The sequence below is a fragment of the Pogona vitticeps genome, chromosome ZW-PAR, assembly GCF_051106095.1.
Source record: "Pogona vitticeps strain Pit_001003342236 chromosome ZW-PAR, PviZW2.1, whole genome shotgun sequence".
Classification (NCBI taxonomy): domain Eukaryota; kingdom Metazoa; phylum Chordata; class Lepidosauria; order Squamata; family Agamidae; genus Pogona; species Pogona vitticeps.
The window spans coordinates 920560-935875 of NC_135800.1; the positions used below are offsets into that span (position 1 = coordinate 920560).

Consider the following 15316-nt stretch of genomic DNA (forward strand, 5'->3'; position numbering starts at 1 on the left):
TTCAGCCTGAACCTGGCTTCCTGCCGCTAGAGCTGGTGATGATGTGCCTTGCATCGTGGGATGATCAAGGACCACCACCACCCCCGTGCCCCTCCGCTGAAGGACTATGAAAAGGGCCCCATCATCTCCCCTCTGCCTTCTTCTTTCAAGGCTTAAACCTGCCCAGTTCTTTCCGTCTTTCCTCCTTATAGGGCTCGGTTTCCAGCCCTCTGATCCTCCCTGAGGTCCTTCTCTGAACTCGCTCTAGTTTGTTGGCCTCCTTTTTTTCCAAGTGTGGTGTCCAGAAATGGACACCGGACTCCAGAGGAGGCCTCGCCATTGCCGAATAGAGGAGACCTCGTATCTCATGGGATTTGGAGATAAGACTTCTATTAATGCAGCCTAAAATCGCCTGGGCCTCTTTTGCAGCCGCCTCACACTGTGGGGCTCATGTTCCGCTTTTGATTTACAACAAATCAAAGAACCTTCTCACTTGTAATATTACCAAGCCAGGTATCCCCCTCTTTCTTTTTCATTGGGTGTAGAACTTGGCTCTCATCCCTGTTCAACGTTTCATTCAAAGTGTGGTCTGCTGTCAGCAGCCAATCAGGAAAGCCAAGAGGGGGACCAGCCTGGCTTCCAGTGGGAGGGAGTTCCAAAGTCTGGAAGCAGCACCAACGGAGGCCCCTCCCTTTGTACCCACCAGGCGCACCTGGCCACATATACATGTATAAATATACACAGACAGACACACACCCTGAACGCAGGACTGTAACAACAGCAATTTGCTCATCGTTTTTCCTGTTATTACCTAAGAGGCCCTCAAAAAAAAATGACCTCATGTTTGCAAAAGTGTAATGCTAACATTGTGCTTAAAAAAAAGTTTCACTGTCTAAACAGTTCAAGAGAAATCAGCCTGCAAGTCATCATCCCTCACAGAAACTGGTCCTCTATTTCCACTGACTATAAACAGTCTTCCTGGAGAGAAAGGGAGTTTGGTAAGAGCAGCCCTTAACCGGAAAGACATCCTTGGATGAGAGAAGGCCAAGACTGTACAAAGCGAAGGCTGCACCTGCTCAGAGCAAAAAGGCTTTCAAAGTTCTGCCCCCTGCCAGCCAACATCCCACCCCCCGTGTATCGAGGAAAGCTGTATTTTGTATTTTGAGCAAATCTGCATCATTTCCCTTTCTGCTACAGCAGGATCCATGTCACTTTTCCGAGGCACAGAGAATGCTTACATTCCTTACACAGGGTCACTAAAATCCTGCCAGACCCTAAAAGCCCCTCCATTCTGCTCTTTCTGAAGTTCTGCTTCATCAACATTGCGTAATTTTAAAAACCCAATTTTAAGAAACGTACACTGAGCCATTTCAGTGGCCATTTCTGTGGCCGCTTTACTACCACGGCCGTCTTGCCCTTAGCCTGCATTTTGGCCTAGATTTTAAAATAGCTACGGATGTAATAATGTACAATAGGACCCTCGTCTCTGTGGGATCCGTATCCAGTATCCACTGATTCACTTATCCACGGTTTGAAAATATTAAAAGAAACATTCCCAGAAATATATATTTCTAATGATGAAGTCGCCAGAACTGGCCACAAACTCTCCCCCAGCATCACATTTCAAGCAAATCCAATTTTTCCCGTCACCTTTAACTGTCCAGCTATCCCAGCTTTCTTGTGAATACAAGAATGTGGATGATCTTGGTCTTTATCTCCAATGACGCATCCTTACACTTGACAATCTTCTTCAACAGCCTTCATTGCTGTTTTCCCTCCCGATTTCTTTGGCCGCGTTCTCCCTTTGGATGGATGACTTTATTTATCAGCCTTATTAATTCCTTTCCCCTCTCGCCTCAGATACGCGAGGCACCATCCATAACAATTAAGGCAATGAAAGCCATCAAGAGCAAGCGCCGAAAACGCTCAAGTAAACAACGGTGAAGAAATTAACCAGACTTCCCTTGAGGGCAGTTCTGTTCTTACCAGCGGAGACACCTGGACTCGGACGTCACTGGTTTCCAGCGGGCAGTCGCTGGGCCCTCCGGCGGGCTTCCTTTCTGAAACGGGCTGGTCGCCCCTGGATTTACTAGACTTGGCCGGAAGCGACAAGAACTCTTTCTCACCCATGTTGAATTCTCCCATGGGGTAGGCCTCGCCGTTCTGGTCCTGAGAAGAGCAAAGAAATGGTTGCTGAGCCGAGAGACACACACACACCCCAATGGAAGAGAGGGGCCACCATAAAGCCTTAGGTGAGCAAAGGAGGAGGTAAAAGAAATTCATTCATTCATTCATTCATTCATTCATTTTACTGTACCACCCATCTCGCCACCCTGAGGCGGTTGACAACACTGAACACTAAACAGGAAGCAGACATCCTAAAAGTGGACGTAATAAAGCAACGCTTCGAAATGAGCATAAAAACACAAATACAAAGCATCACCAAAAAAAAAAATAGAATACAAAGCCATTTGAAGACAAAAAGAGGGAATGGCCTTTCTACATGTTTTTCCGGAACGCCGACGGGCTTTCCAAGAAGCACAGAGAGAGCGCAGTCTCCCGGGAAGGAAGAGACTCCGATCCAAACATTTCCAGGAGAGGCTTAGCGTGTCGATCCTTGGCTGCCAAAGAGAATCAGATAATCCACAGCAATTCGTTTTCCCAAGTTGTCACGGAGTAGGGACCACTCGCCAAGATTAAACCAGGCCTTCTCTGTGGTGGCCCCATCGCTTTGGAATGCTCTCCCATCAGAGGTTGCAACTGGCCCCATCCTTCCTTGGTTTGAGGAGGCAACCGAAGACCTGGCTGTTCTCCTAGGGCTGTTGGCAAGTCTTTGACACCAAGTCCCAAGTCTGAGTCTTCATGACCAAGTCCCAAGTCCCTATTAAAGACAAGCTTCCCCACCCCCCAGAAAAATGGGAGGGTTGGGTCGGTTCTGAGTTGGGAGTCAAGTCGAAATTATTTGGAGGATAAAAACCCAAGTCAAGTCTGTGTTGAGTTACGGGTGCAACTCAAGTCTGACTTGACAACGAGTCCCATAACTCCAGTTCCCCCCTTCATGGTTTTCGCAAGCCTTTCACGGCCTCAAACCCAGATTCATTTTGATCCATTTTGTTTTTCAACTTGTTCTACTTTGAGCCTGTCAATCCCTCTCTGCCGGCCGCCTCCTATTTTTGCAAAATTATCATCCTTTTCATAGGATCATCCTTGTAGGGGTCACGCTTCTCATGAGACCTTTTGTTTGGATTTTTATTGTGTTGCTTCTCTTCTTTTTATATTACGTTGTTTTGCCCTTGCTTGATTAGCCTCCCAAAGCAGAGGCTCCTGACACTCCTTGGGCGGCCGAGAAAATGTAAATAAATGAATGAGTGAATACATGAAGGCCTCCCTCACAGACCACATCAAGGCTGGCCTTGACTTCCGTCTCTCAGAAAAGAAGGCAAGAACAGGCGGTCATAAAATAATCCGGAGATATAAGGAATGGGATCGGCTGCCTTTTTCTCTCCCGACATTATTATTCCAGAAGAAACAGAAACCATGCCCCCTTCCTTGGTCTTCTCAGCTTCTCCAAACTCCCTCTCTCGTTAATCCCCTTCATTCTACAACCACCCGCTAATTGCGGATCTTTCTGCTATAAAAAGGCGGCCAGCAGGAAGCTGTGAGTCCAGATCTTTAAGCTTGTAGGGCAAACCCCAGGAGCTTCTGATCCCTTCTGACAACAACCTTGCCACCCTCCTCGGTCGACCAACCTTTTCAGACGGGAACCTCAAGAGATGAAGGCTGCTCATGCTGTCCCTCGGAGGAGCCCTCTTCGGCCTGGCGCCTGAAAAAAGAACAGCCGTATTAGCCTTTTGGAGTGAATTAATTGCCTCTCTCTCTCTCCCCACCTTTCCTCCTACACGTCCACAGCCCTCCTCTTGCGTGTTCTCTTCTTCAATCCTGTGAGGACGCTCAGGTTGAGCCTCACTCGCCCAGGGTCACCGAGGGAGTGTTCGTGGCCACTGGATTCCCAACACCCTGGATTCCCAATGCTCTCATGAGGTCACCACCTTGACTCTCGTTCACGCCAACCCTTTCGGAAGGGCTGATCTACACAGCTCCATCGTTCCGGGTCGATTGGGGCCGTTCTTGAGTTGCTCATGACCGTTGTTCCAAGTTGACCATCCCAACATCTGTGTCCAGACTAGAGATGGGCATGAAAAGCTGATTCGTTGGTTCGCGCTACTGGACGAAACAGATTTTTTTGGCGCTTCCCAGCCCCACCTCCTTCTCCCGGGGCCCATTTCCTGGGGCCAACTCAAGTCCCGGGCGGCAAAGCGCCTGTAGCCGGCCTTGCTATGAGCCCGGTGTTACCATAGTAAACATGAGAAAATAAGAGTCCGTCTTTTTTCCCCCCCAGGCCACAGGAAAAAAGTTTTGAAACAATTCTTAACCCAGGGTTACATCGCTAAAATCAACACCATGCGCCTTTTGCCATAGCCAGCAGTCTCTGCTTTAAAAAAAAGGCCAACTCAACCTTTACTCCCTCCTCTCCCACAAGAAAGAAATATAAATAGGGATCTTCTGTTTTCTCCAAGGGTTCGAGAACCAAGCCTGAATCTTTGGTACCAAGTCCTTCTGAAAAAAAAGTCCATCCCCCACCCCGGGAAAAAAGGAAACGATGAGTGGGTGCCAAGTCCCCAGGGGAGTCCGAGGCTTTGACAGCCAGTCCCGTGACTTGAGTTCCCCTCCCTGGTTTTCTCTTGACCGGGAATCTGTTAATCTACTTACTCAAGAGTCGAAAAGGGCCTCCTCGGTATCGTTACAGAGGGCTGAGAAAGAAGCATCAGCCTCCGGCTAGTTATTTCTTGCCACTGCTGTTTTCCCAGTCCTTCCCTGGCCACTTGTGTTAAGTCAAAATAAATCTCGCCTTTCTCCTCACCTCCGTTTCCCCGAGCTGAATCGCCTCTAACACATGCAAACTCATGTGTTAGAGGCGATTCAGCTGGCGGGGGGGGGGAGGAAGAGTCCCATGCTCGATTGTGAGCTCTCCACCCTTCTGGGCCCCCACCGCCACCCTCCCACGTCGTAGAAGAGATCCGGCATGTTTACCAAAAAGCGCAGCAGACAAGCAGAAAAACCTCAGGGGCATTTCTAAATGCTGGCTCTGTCTGAGGAATCTCAAGGTCTGTAATCTAGCGAACTGAAACTTCCCGGAGAACATCAAGTGAATAGCCCTAGTTGACTGGCATTATTCATCCCTGCCGTTTAAAAAAAAGTAAATAAACGGTTTGGGTGTGTTGGAAGATGCTTTGAATCATCCAATCATTTAAGAAATTGGTATTTTCTTCCTCTCTCCCTCCATCTCTTCCTTATTCCCCATTTTTTTTCAGCCTCTGCCCTTTTCCGTCTGGGGGCAGGGAAGACTCTTGTGATGGGAAAAATGAGCAAATAAAGTGTTTTAAAGCTCAGAATTGTGCCGATTTACTTCATAGTTAAATATGACTGTGTGAAGAGAACTTGTTCTGTGCCATCTACTTGGAACCAACTCGTAGCGACCCTAGCAGGGTTTTCAAGGGAAGAGAGACATTTAAGGAGTGGCTTGACCAGTTGCAAACACCCTTCAGTGACCGAGTGGGGATTCGAACTCAGACCTCCAGAGTCCTGGTCCATTATTCTACCCACTACACCACCCTGGGTGTGTGTGTGTGTGTAAATGGCCCGTCCCTCTTCGTTTGAAGGACTGGGGCGTGACCTCCCATCCACAGCTGCCTTGACCGTAACTTTAAAACAACAGCGCTAAGGCGGCCTGCCTCATTCCTGACTTACATCTAAGAGTAACTTTCCTAGTGAACTCCATCTTGTAAAGAACTTTGGGGCTTTACATCTAGGAGTAACTTTCCCGGCAAAACCCCTCCTGCCACGAAATTCGGGACTTTTCGGTTCTTCCCACCGGTACCCGTCTGACGAAGTGGTCCCGACTCACGAAAAGCTGGCAGACTGTATGATGATTTCTTAATTTTTCCCCCCCAGTGGTCACCCTTCTCTTGCATTGGTGCTTTGCACCCACGAGACACGGCTCCCTTTTTATTTCAACGTACTTAAAGCTGAGTTTCTCTGCTCCGTTTCTCGAAACGGAAGAATGAGGAGGAGGGCCCCGTTTTGGGCACACACACCCGGTCAGAAGCAAGAACCCATCGCAGGCGGAGAAGGAGAGCTTCGGAGGCCGTTACTGAGATGAACAACGGGGGCCTTGTTCTGCCCCCCCCCCAGGTACTCTTAGCGGGTGGAGTCGGCTGGCTTTGGTCTCCTCGGAGGAGGGCAAACAAGGTGGACAAAGATTTCACTGTAGCACCATGGCCGGACATAAAACAACACGGTGTTCCAAATTAAAACAAACTTAAATTCAATAACAAGGATATAAACAAAGAGGCAAAACAAGCAGCAATAAGTAAAAAAGCACAAAAAGGCAGATACTCTCACTGCCTCAGAACTAAAAAAAAAGATCACAAACCCCAGAATTTGTCCTTCTGAAAACTAAACCCAAGGACGTCAAGCCATATTTGACACTGGCCGTTGTCCTTCTTTCCTCCTCTCTAATGGGGCCCTTCCTTTCTTCTCGGCCATTTAATTTTTTGAACGTTCGCTTACATGTTGTACTTCCGATTGGAACCTGTCTCCTCTTGAGAACCCAGCCCTCGCTATTGCCGTTCTTGCCTAGAATCACTTCAGATCAAGAGCAAAGCTTTATCTACACAGCTTACAATCCAAGCAGATGCCTTCAACCGCCTCCTCAAGTACTCCATTCAAGGTTAAAGCGCCGTCCTTTACACACTCCTACCCAAATGGACTCTGAAGGATAGTCCAACAATTTCCCCCTGGAGTGAATACAATGAAAGATCCCGGAAGAACGGGACTCACCCTGAGCTTCGTAGCTAGCGCCATATGTTGGCGGATCCGGGCCATTCCCTCTGTTTTTCAAGCCCAACACTGACCTCAGAAGGGCAATGTTGGCGTGAGCCGTTGCCTCTCCACTGTGGTCCCCAATCTGCAAGTCGTGAGACAACATTTTGACTTTTAAGTAAATGTGTATACAGGAAGGCCACGTAGCCACAGGATCAGTATCCACAGATTCCCTTTATCCGCTGGCTGGAAATGCTAAATAAGAAATCCCCAGAAATATCTATCTATATGTATTTACGGGGTGCATTGACAAGAACCGGCCAGGAGGCCAGAGACCATGCAATATATAACATTCGACATTTCTGCAGTTTTCAAGCATCTGCAGAGAAGGGGGCTTGGAACCAGCCCCCCTCCATGGATACCACGGTCCTATGCCCCCCCTCACATATATTTACCTCCTGGGAGATTTCCAGATGCTTTTCGGCAAAATGTAAAGCTCGTTCGTGGTCCCCGAGGGAGATGAAGGCATTTTGCAAACTCCAAAAGGCTCGTCCTTCCCCCAGTCTGCATCATCCAAAAGCCATCAGTAAGGGAGATCAACACACGCGAATATTCGATCAGAAATTTGTGCTGTAACATGCCTCCATTTCAAAAGCGAAACACACACACACACCCCGGTGCTCTGTGAAGTTTAGCTGTTGCTAATAATCTAGAAAAAAACACATCTGAAATGCACCAGTCCAGTTCTATAATTTTAAAACCACCTGGAGAAGCTTCAGAAGTGTTTAATTTAACTTTAGGAAAAAATGATGCCATCAATACTATCCCATAGTTCCCGCCCTAAAGCTGGTAGTGTGTTCCTCTAAATCGAATCTTTGTCTCCCTCCAGTGGCCTCAAAAGGCTGTATATTCCGAATTATTCTCAAAGGAAGGAGAGAAAAACCTTTGACCTAAAGCAAAAAAATTAATAATCTGCTTTATAAAGCCCAAGGGAGATTATGACGCTCATGATCTTGTTGCTCCTGTCATTGTTTACTGAACAAAACTTCCCGGAAGGGGAACGGAGCGTCAACGGACTCTTGCTGGCCGTAGCCATCCACAACTGGGGGTCCTGCTTTGAGCAAGGGGGTTGGACTGGATGGCCTTAAGGTCCCCCTTCCAACTCAACTCTTCTAGGGTTCTACGGCCTCTTCCGGGCTAGAACAGAAAGGGGGCTCTTGCCGGAAACAGAATCCAAGCCCGAATCCACGCTCACCTGTCTCCAAGCTCCCGGGCGATGCCGAGGTGCTTCAGGTGGTACTCGACCGCTTTCTCGTAGTCTTCCAGGAGAGTGTAGGTGTTCCCGAGGCTATAGCATGCCTGGGCTTCCATCACAGGGTCTTTCAGTTGCCGGGAGAGCTGCAGGGTCTTCCTGCGTGTCAGAAATAAGAGGCGGGCAGCTTATCAATCGGAAACAAAGACCCGCAATCCCTTTCCTTCTTGCCGAGACCGAAGGACCGTGGTATCCGGGGGGGGGGATGGGATCCAACCCCCGCCCTCCGTGGATGCTGAAAAATGCAGATGTATCAAACACTATCCATTGCAAGGTCTCTGGCTCCCTCTCGTGGCCCGTTCTGGTCCATGGGCCCTGGAAATACATATCAATAGGATTTCCCGGAGTTTTGAGTTTAGTATTTGCAGAATATGGGAATCAGTGTGTGTGTGTGTGTGTGTGTGTGTGTGTGTGTGTGTGTGTGTGTGTGTGTGTGTGTGTGTGTGTGTGTGTGTGTGTGTGTGTGTGTGTGTGTGTGTGTGTGTGTGTGTGTGTGTGTCGCACCGGCGGCAGGCCACTTACTTGTAGTATTCAGCCGAGATGTCAAACCTCCCCAGAAAGATGTGCGTGTTGCCCAAATTGCTGTGCGCTCTCCGCTCGGCGGCTTTGTCCCCGAACTCTTTGGCAATGGCGAGTCGCTGGAAAGGACGGAGGCACATCCGTTTCGATGTGGCCGCAAACCCACCTCACTTCTTCCGCCGCCCCCCCACCGCCCCCGGGGCCCCAACACGGGCAGGGCAACCGAGAGGGCAAAGCTCACCCCACCCAGCTGGCCCTCAGCGCCCGGGCAGCGCCCGTTTGGCACGACGGAAGCTATTAAGCGAACTTCTGCCGTTGGTGTCTATCCGTGCAATTTCCTCCGTTCGGTCTCGGTGGAAACCCGCAGCGTCTGCCCGTCTCTGGAAAGCGTCCACCCCTCCTCAAGTTCACTTTTCAGCAGTTGGCCGTTTTCCTTGGAAGCTGCAAACCCCAACCCGCCCCTCCCCAAAGAAAGGCCAGGAAAGGCCAACCGATGCCGGAAACACGACCCAGCGTCACCTGTTTATGGAAGATGATGGCTTTGCTGAAGTTGCCGAGCAAATAGTGCGTGTTGCCCAGATTTCCGTAGGCCCGGCCTTGAGCCGCTCGGTCTCCCAGCTCCTTCACGAGAGACAGATTCCTCCTGCAAGAAGCCAGTCACAGAGATGGGGACGTCTTCCCTGCCATGTCGGGCACATTCCTTTTATTTATTTATACCTATTTCTTCCATGCAATGCCCCCCCCGACCACTTCTTCCCTATGCTTCCCTGAGACAGCACACAATATCCTTAGCCCTTATTTCCAACCATCGTACAACCGTTGGCAAATTAAAAGCCACAGCAAGAAGCCCCCTATCCGCGGGAATCACTATCCACTGATCCACTTTAAGGAGTGAATTTTTTTTAAAGTAACTTTAAGGAGTGAATTTTTTTTAAAAAAAAAAGTAATGCGCCAAGTTCTGATGGAAGTGACAGGTCCAGGAAGGCCCCCCCTCTATCTGCGGGATCAGTATCCGTTGAAAAACATGAACGAAACTGCTGATATGTTCTAACAACTTAACATATTCTGTATATCCTATATAATGTTTTTATCTTTGTATTTTCGGGTCTATGACTGTATAATAATAAAACGAATACTAACGAAACCCCAGAAATGTCTACGTCTACGTATTTCCAGGGTGTATTCGCCACAACTGGCCACTCGAGGGAGACAGAGAGCAGGCCATGGATAGCATTCAATACCTCCACGTTTTCGGGCATCGGGGTGGGTGGGCTTGGGACTGATCCCCCGTGGATAAAGCAGTCCTGCGGTCCTTCTTACTCACTCGTAATACTCGGAGGCCTTCTCTAATGACTCCCGGACCTCCTGAGGCAGTTGGCCCGGCTCCTGCAGCAAGCTCCAGGAAAGCTGCTTCCCTTTGGCGTGGTAGACGTTGCCGATGTTATATAAGGCTCGCGCTTCTCCCACCTGCAAAGAAGAAGACTCATTTTGTAAGTTTTCTTTCCAGCCCCTTCTCCCCAAAGGCCACGGCCCCACCTCTTAGCATCTCCTCAAAGCAGGGTTATCTAAGTCTTGGCCACGTTTTGTCCGGGGATCGGTCCGAAGCCCCACCCTCGCCGATACTGAAAAACGCAGATGATAGAGAATGCTACGCCTAGCATTGGTCTTTGGCTCCCTCGAGTGGCCAGTTCTGGTAACGTCAGCTTAAGACATAGATATTTCTAGGATTTTTCTTTTAATATTTTCAGACCGTGGATCCGTGAATCAGTGGAGACTGAGCCCGCAGATAAAGGGGGTCCTGCTGTATGTATAAGACAATCCTACCAAGCAGTTCCTCTATAATTTCCTAAATAATCTATTCCGAGCACAAAATTGGGGAGAGAAAAAAAAGTTAATGCAAGCCACAAAAGTGAAATAAAATGATTTGGCGGAGGGGGGGCATCCACCTTTCTTCATCAGAAGGTATTTCTATGATTTTCCAGCTGGCTTGCCCTCTTCCCCCGACCTGTTCTGAGTGCCAGGCAGAGACACACACACACACCCTTCCCCAATACCTTGTCTCCTTGCTCCTGAGAAATCTCCAGGTGCCTCTGGCAACAGACAACCGCATCGTCAAACTGCCCCAGGATCTTCAAGGTGTTTCCGAGGTTGCCGCTGGCTTTTGCTTCTCCCAGGCGATCCCCGATGGTTCTAGGAAAATAACCAGAAGATTCCCAGCGTTTCCTAGTAACCTCGTAGGAATTGGAGACTAGACTTCTGTTCACGCATCCTTAAAAAATCACATTGGCCTTTTATGCAGCCACATCACACTGTGGGCTCACGATCTACAACCGTTCCAAGATCCTTCTTGCTCATCGTGTTACTGAGCCAAGGATTCCCCCTCCCCCCAAGAAATCATCAGAAATCATGGCACTGTTCCAGATCCAGGACATTTACCTGGCAAGGATGAGGTCATGTTTATGGTACTCCAAAGCTTTGGTATATTCCTTCAGGTAGAAATAAGCGTTCCCCAGCTGGCTGTAGATGGCACTCAGCGTTTTCAGCTCTTCCGTCCCCACCTGAACAGCGGTTTCAAAGTACACGACGCCAGCTTTAAAATCCCCGGCTTTGCACGATCGCTCTCCCTCCAGGGCTAACTCCAAGCACGAGGACTCCATCCTGTAAAAAAAAAAAAAAGGAAAGTATATTTACTGGGGAGTAAGCGCTACTGACCACCCTGGGGCTTCTCAGCAGACACGGATAGAATCCACATGGTCTGCATTTGAAGAACATCCAGGAAAGGAGGTCTACGCCACAGGGCTGTTCTGAAAACATTCATGTGCGTTCCCAAGAAAATAATTTGCAGACAATACTTTGAATTGGCTTTACTTCGAAATTTTGAACAACGCCGAGTGCACATCGTGGATTTTATTTGCTGTAATCAAATACCGAACAATATTTTTTATTTTTGGCTCCTGAAACATTGTTCAGAGACTTACAAGGGATAGAATTAAAGGCTAAAATCCACTTGGGGGAAAACTATGCCCGGAAGGGCAATCTTATAACATTTAGAATCCTAGGATGATGGGGTCGGAAGGGGGCCTCGAAGGTCATCAAGTCCAACCCCCTGCTCAGGGCTGGGACCCAAATCGAAGCAGATCGGATGGAGGGGGGTGTCCAGTTTTCTCTTGAAGGCCTGCTGCGTTGGAGGGCTCGCCACCTCCAGAGATCCTATGGGTCCCGTTGTCCTATGGCTGCACTGCAAGGTCACCATAGGGAGCACGTCACTGACGCAGAAATTAGAGCCCAGGAATAAATCTCTGTGCCATAAAATCGAATTTTGGAACCCAAGCAGCATTCCTGCCAGCTGCCTCTCCAGGCTAAGCGCCCTGCTCCCCCCACAGCAACCAGGCCGATTTCTACGGGAAACCCACATGTCGGCCATGGAGAGAACAGCTTCCTTGCGCTGCTGTTTCTTAGCAACTGGTCCTTGGAGAGGCAGGCCTCCTCTCAACCGGATTGCGGCACATCTCGGCCATGAGTTACAGCCAGGTATTGGCAGCCTTCTCTTTGAATCGGTCGGATATCTAGTGGCCGCTCAATGCATGCCTTTGGCACCCCGCCTCGAGTCTTGTCTTGTTGCAGAATCCCAGACCTACCTATAATGGAGCGAACGGATGCTCATCATCACCTCCTCCCTCTCCTAGTCATTCAAGGCCACGAGACGTGTCTGTTGCCAGGGGTGCAGCCGCTGGAGTAGCGCATGAATCTTCTGTTTCCTACAGAGAAGATAGCTACCCTTTTTTTCCTCTCTGTTTGGATTGCAAGAAGATGTGCTCTAATCCTTCCCCCTTTCTTTCTTTTTTAAGGTTTCTGCTAACCAATTCGTTCCCGGGTTAGGGAAAGACAGGATAGAAATGGAATGGAATAAGAAGACTTCGGGACAACCGCTCCTTCCCAAGGCTGCATTAAATAAAGCCCCACAACCCCAACGGTGAAGGGCTGTTTGGAAAAGAGAAGACGGAGGGGACAGAGGAGAGCCCTTTTCAAAGCCTTGCAAGGCGGTCCTCCAGAGGGGGGGCAGGATCGGTTCTCCATCATCCCAGAGGACAGGGCCCGTCATCATGGGCTCAAAATATAGGAAGCCAGATTTCGGGCGAATAGCAGGGAAAAAAAATTCTCAACTGTTAGAGCAGTACAACGAGGAGGTGGTGGTGAGCATTCCAGCGCAAGAGGCCTTCAAGAGAAAATGGGACCACCTTCTGTCCGATTTGCTTTGAGTTGGGTTGCCGCCCTGAGTGGGGGGTTGGACTGGATGGCCTTTGGGGGCCCCTTCCAGCTCCACCGTTCTGTGCTTCGACACATGTAAACCTGCTTGCATTCCAAAACCACATCTCGAGCCATCTTGCTGTCCATCCTGCCTACCATCTGCAGCGAGGCAGGCAACTCCCCAGGGAAAGGGCCTTTTTGGTAATGGCACCTCCCTTGCAGAAAACCGGTTTCCAGAGGGGGCAATCAATTCTTTAAATGTGTGGGCACCATGGAAAGATACCCCATCCTCTGCACTTCTTTCTTTTCTTCTCCTCAACATTGAATTTGTCACATGCGTTTGCGAGCCGCGTGGCTGCATCTTCTTCTCTTTTTGGTCTGCTGCGGTTCACAGCATTTGCAACTTGATGTCCTCATCATCTCTCCCTTTTCTTCTTTTTGTTTTAAATTTTCCACTGCACAGAAAACTCAGAGCCGAGCAAAAGAGCTGGGTGCAAAGCAGCACGGACACCGACTGAACGATCGGGGATCAATTACCGCCCCGAACCCATTGACCTCAATCAGCTTCTGGCTGCTTTGAGCAAACACCGCCCTGGACAGCCAGCAGCAAAAGAGGCACATGACGAGTAATTAATCAGTTATGCAAGCGAGCAGTCCAGAAAAGAAAGGGGGGGCGCTTCTAGGGAGCCAGGTTGCCAAGGTCACTGGGCAGGGAAGCATTTAAAAAAAAAACCAAACATCTGGTACATGTGATCGAACCCCGTGGCCAACATGGACATATTTTTAGAAGCCAGCTGCAGAGGTTCTCCAGTCCATCAGCCCCATGAACGAGGGTGCCATCAATCCTGCTTGTCTCACTTCAGCGGTGCTTCTGCAGCTGGAAATTTTGTGTGGCCAGGTCCCCAAAAGACACAGGCGTCTTCTTGACTACAGAAGCTGACCAGACAGGCTCCGTGCAAGGAAAGCCTCCCGCTCCAACACTCCTAAGAGCATCAGGAAGCCCCCGGGGGCAGAAGGGACCACTGAGGTAGGTGGAAGCCTCACTTCTGTCCTTCAGCACAGGTGAGCATCTGGGGTGCCCTTCATCCACCGTTCAGCATCTGCAACCTCTGGACCCTGAGCTCATGGCAGCCCCCACCGCCGCATCAAGAAATGGTTGCTTCACCGCCATGGCGGTGTTGCCACCTCTTCAGCCCCCAACACCCGGGCAAAGTGAAATATTCCCAACTCTTCTGAGGTCAACTCAGGATCTAGGCTCACAGAATCGCCACCTGCTCCACGCAAGAGTTCTTGGTGGCCGCAGCGCTGAGCGCGGTGATACACGGCCGTTCGATGTCTCTCACATGCAGAGAAGGGTCAGAAAACGGCGGGGATGCTCAGCCACGCTTCGCATGCCCCCCACCCCACGCCGCAAGAAAAAAAAAACTGGGGACGCCGAGGCAGGAGTCTGCAAATACCAGCTGGCTCTCATCAACGCCACCTTGATTGCAGAGGCCTCTTTGCCAAGCGCCGGCTGCCAGGAAACGATGCCTCTCATCCGGGCTGGAACGCTCTGTTCAGGCCCTGCACATCCGTCCACATCGCATGCGGTCGGACTCTGTACCACATAATGATAGAGGACGGCTTCTCCCAGTGTCTCCTCCCTGCGGTGCTCAGATCCAATCTGGGCAGTTCGTGACGATAAGAGCCTGAACCACTTTTCGCCCCCTGGCCAAGCAGGGTCTGCCGGCATCCGAAGGTACCCAATGCCCTCCGGCCTGGGCCCGTTCGCCCACCTGCGGCTCCAGAATTCGGAGTACCTTCCCTGCTAGAACAGGGACATAGTTTTCCCCCCAGTTATAGCAAATCTTGGATGCAGGAATGAGAAAGAACTTAAAAACAACACACCCCTGAGCATTTATTATTATTTTGCACTTCAATCCTGCTTTTCCTCCAAATATCTCAGGATACTTGACTCTCCTTCCACCTGCTTTTACCTTCACGCCAACCCTGTGGAGCAGATTCGAGAAGGGTGGCCCAGGATCACCCAGTCCTCCATAGGGACTGGCGTTGCATCTCCCAAACGACAGTCTGACGCTGCCTCGCAAGTAAATCCTATACATTGCATGTTTTCTGGCTCCCTCTCGTGGCCAGTTCTGGTAATGTCATCGTGGAAATATATTTCTCTAGCCAATGCTATATATCCATGGTCTCTGGCGCCCTCTCGTGGCCTCTTCTGGTAACCTCATCTTTAGAAATCGATATTTCTAGGATTTTTCTTTTAATATTTTTATACCATCGGTAAGTGAATCAGCGGACGCTGATCCCATGGATAAGGGGGTCCTGCTGCATAATCGTTAGACTTCAAGGTGCCACAACACCTTTGACTTTTCAAAA

The 15316-nt window shown here is 49.7% G+C and overlaps 1 protein-coding gene across 3 annotated transcripts in view; it reads right to left on the minus strand.

The window, feature by feature from the left end:
* Nucleotides 1-15316, minus strand: part of GPSM1 (G protein signaling modulator 1) — a 28224-nt gene that overhangs the window by 9489 nt on the left and 3419 nt on the right. The window contains exons 1-11 of one of the 3 annotated variants that reach the window (XM_072984691.2): nt 12331-12813; nt 11129-11350; nt 10747-10882; nt 10017-10159; nt 9212-9335; nt 8696-8811; nt 8117-8272; nt 7317-7425; nt 6880-7006; nt 3729-3802; nt 1966-2148 (exon numbers count right to left, since the gene is read on the minus strand). In XM_072984691.2, the coding sequence (XP_072840792.2) occupies nt 1966-2148; nt 3729-3802; nt 6880-7006; nt 7317-7425; nt 8117-8272; nt 8696-8811; nt 9212-9335; nt 10017-10159; nt 10747-10882; nt 11129-11350; nt 12331-12359 (1419 nt within the window). In that variant the 5' untranslated portion in view covers nt 12360-12813. Of the gene's footprint in view, nt 1-1965; nt 2149-3728; nt 3803-6879; nt 7007-7316; nt 7426-8116; nt 8273-8695; nt 8812-9211; nt 9336-10016; nt 10160-10746; nt 10883-11128; nt 11351-12105; nt 12229-12330; nt 12814-15316 lie in introns of those variants that run through there. The other 2 variants (XM_072984692.2, XM_072984690.2) reach the window with 2 other exon arrangements.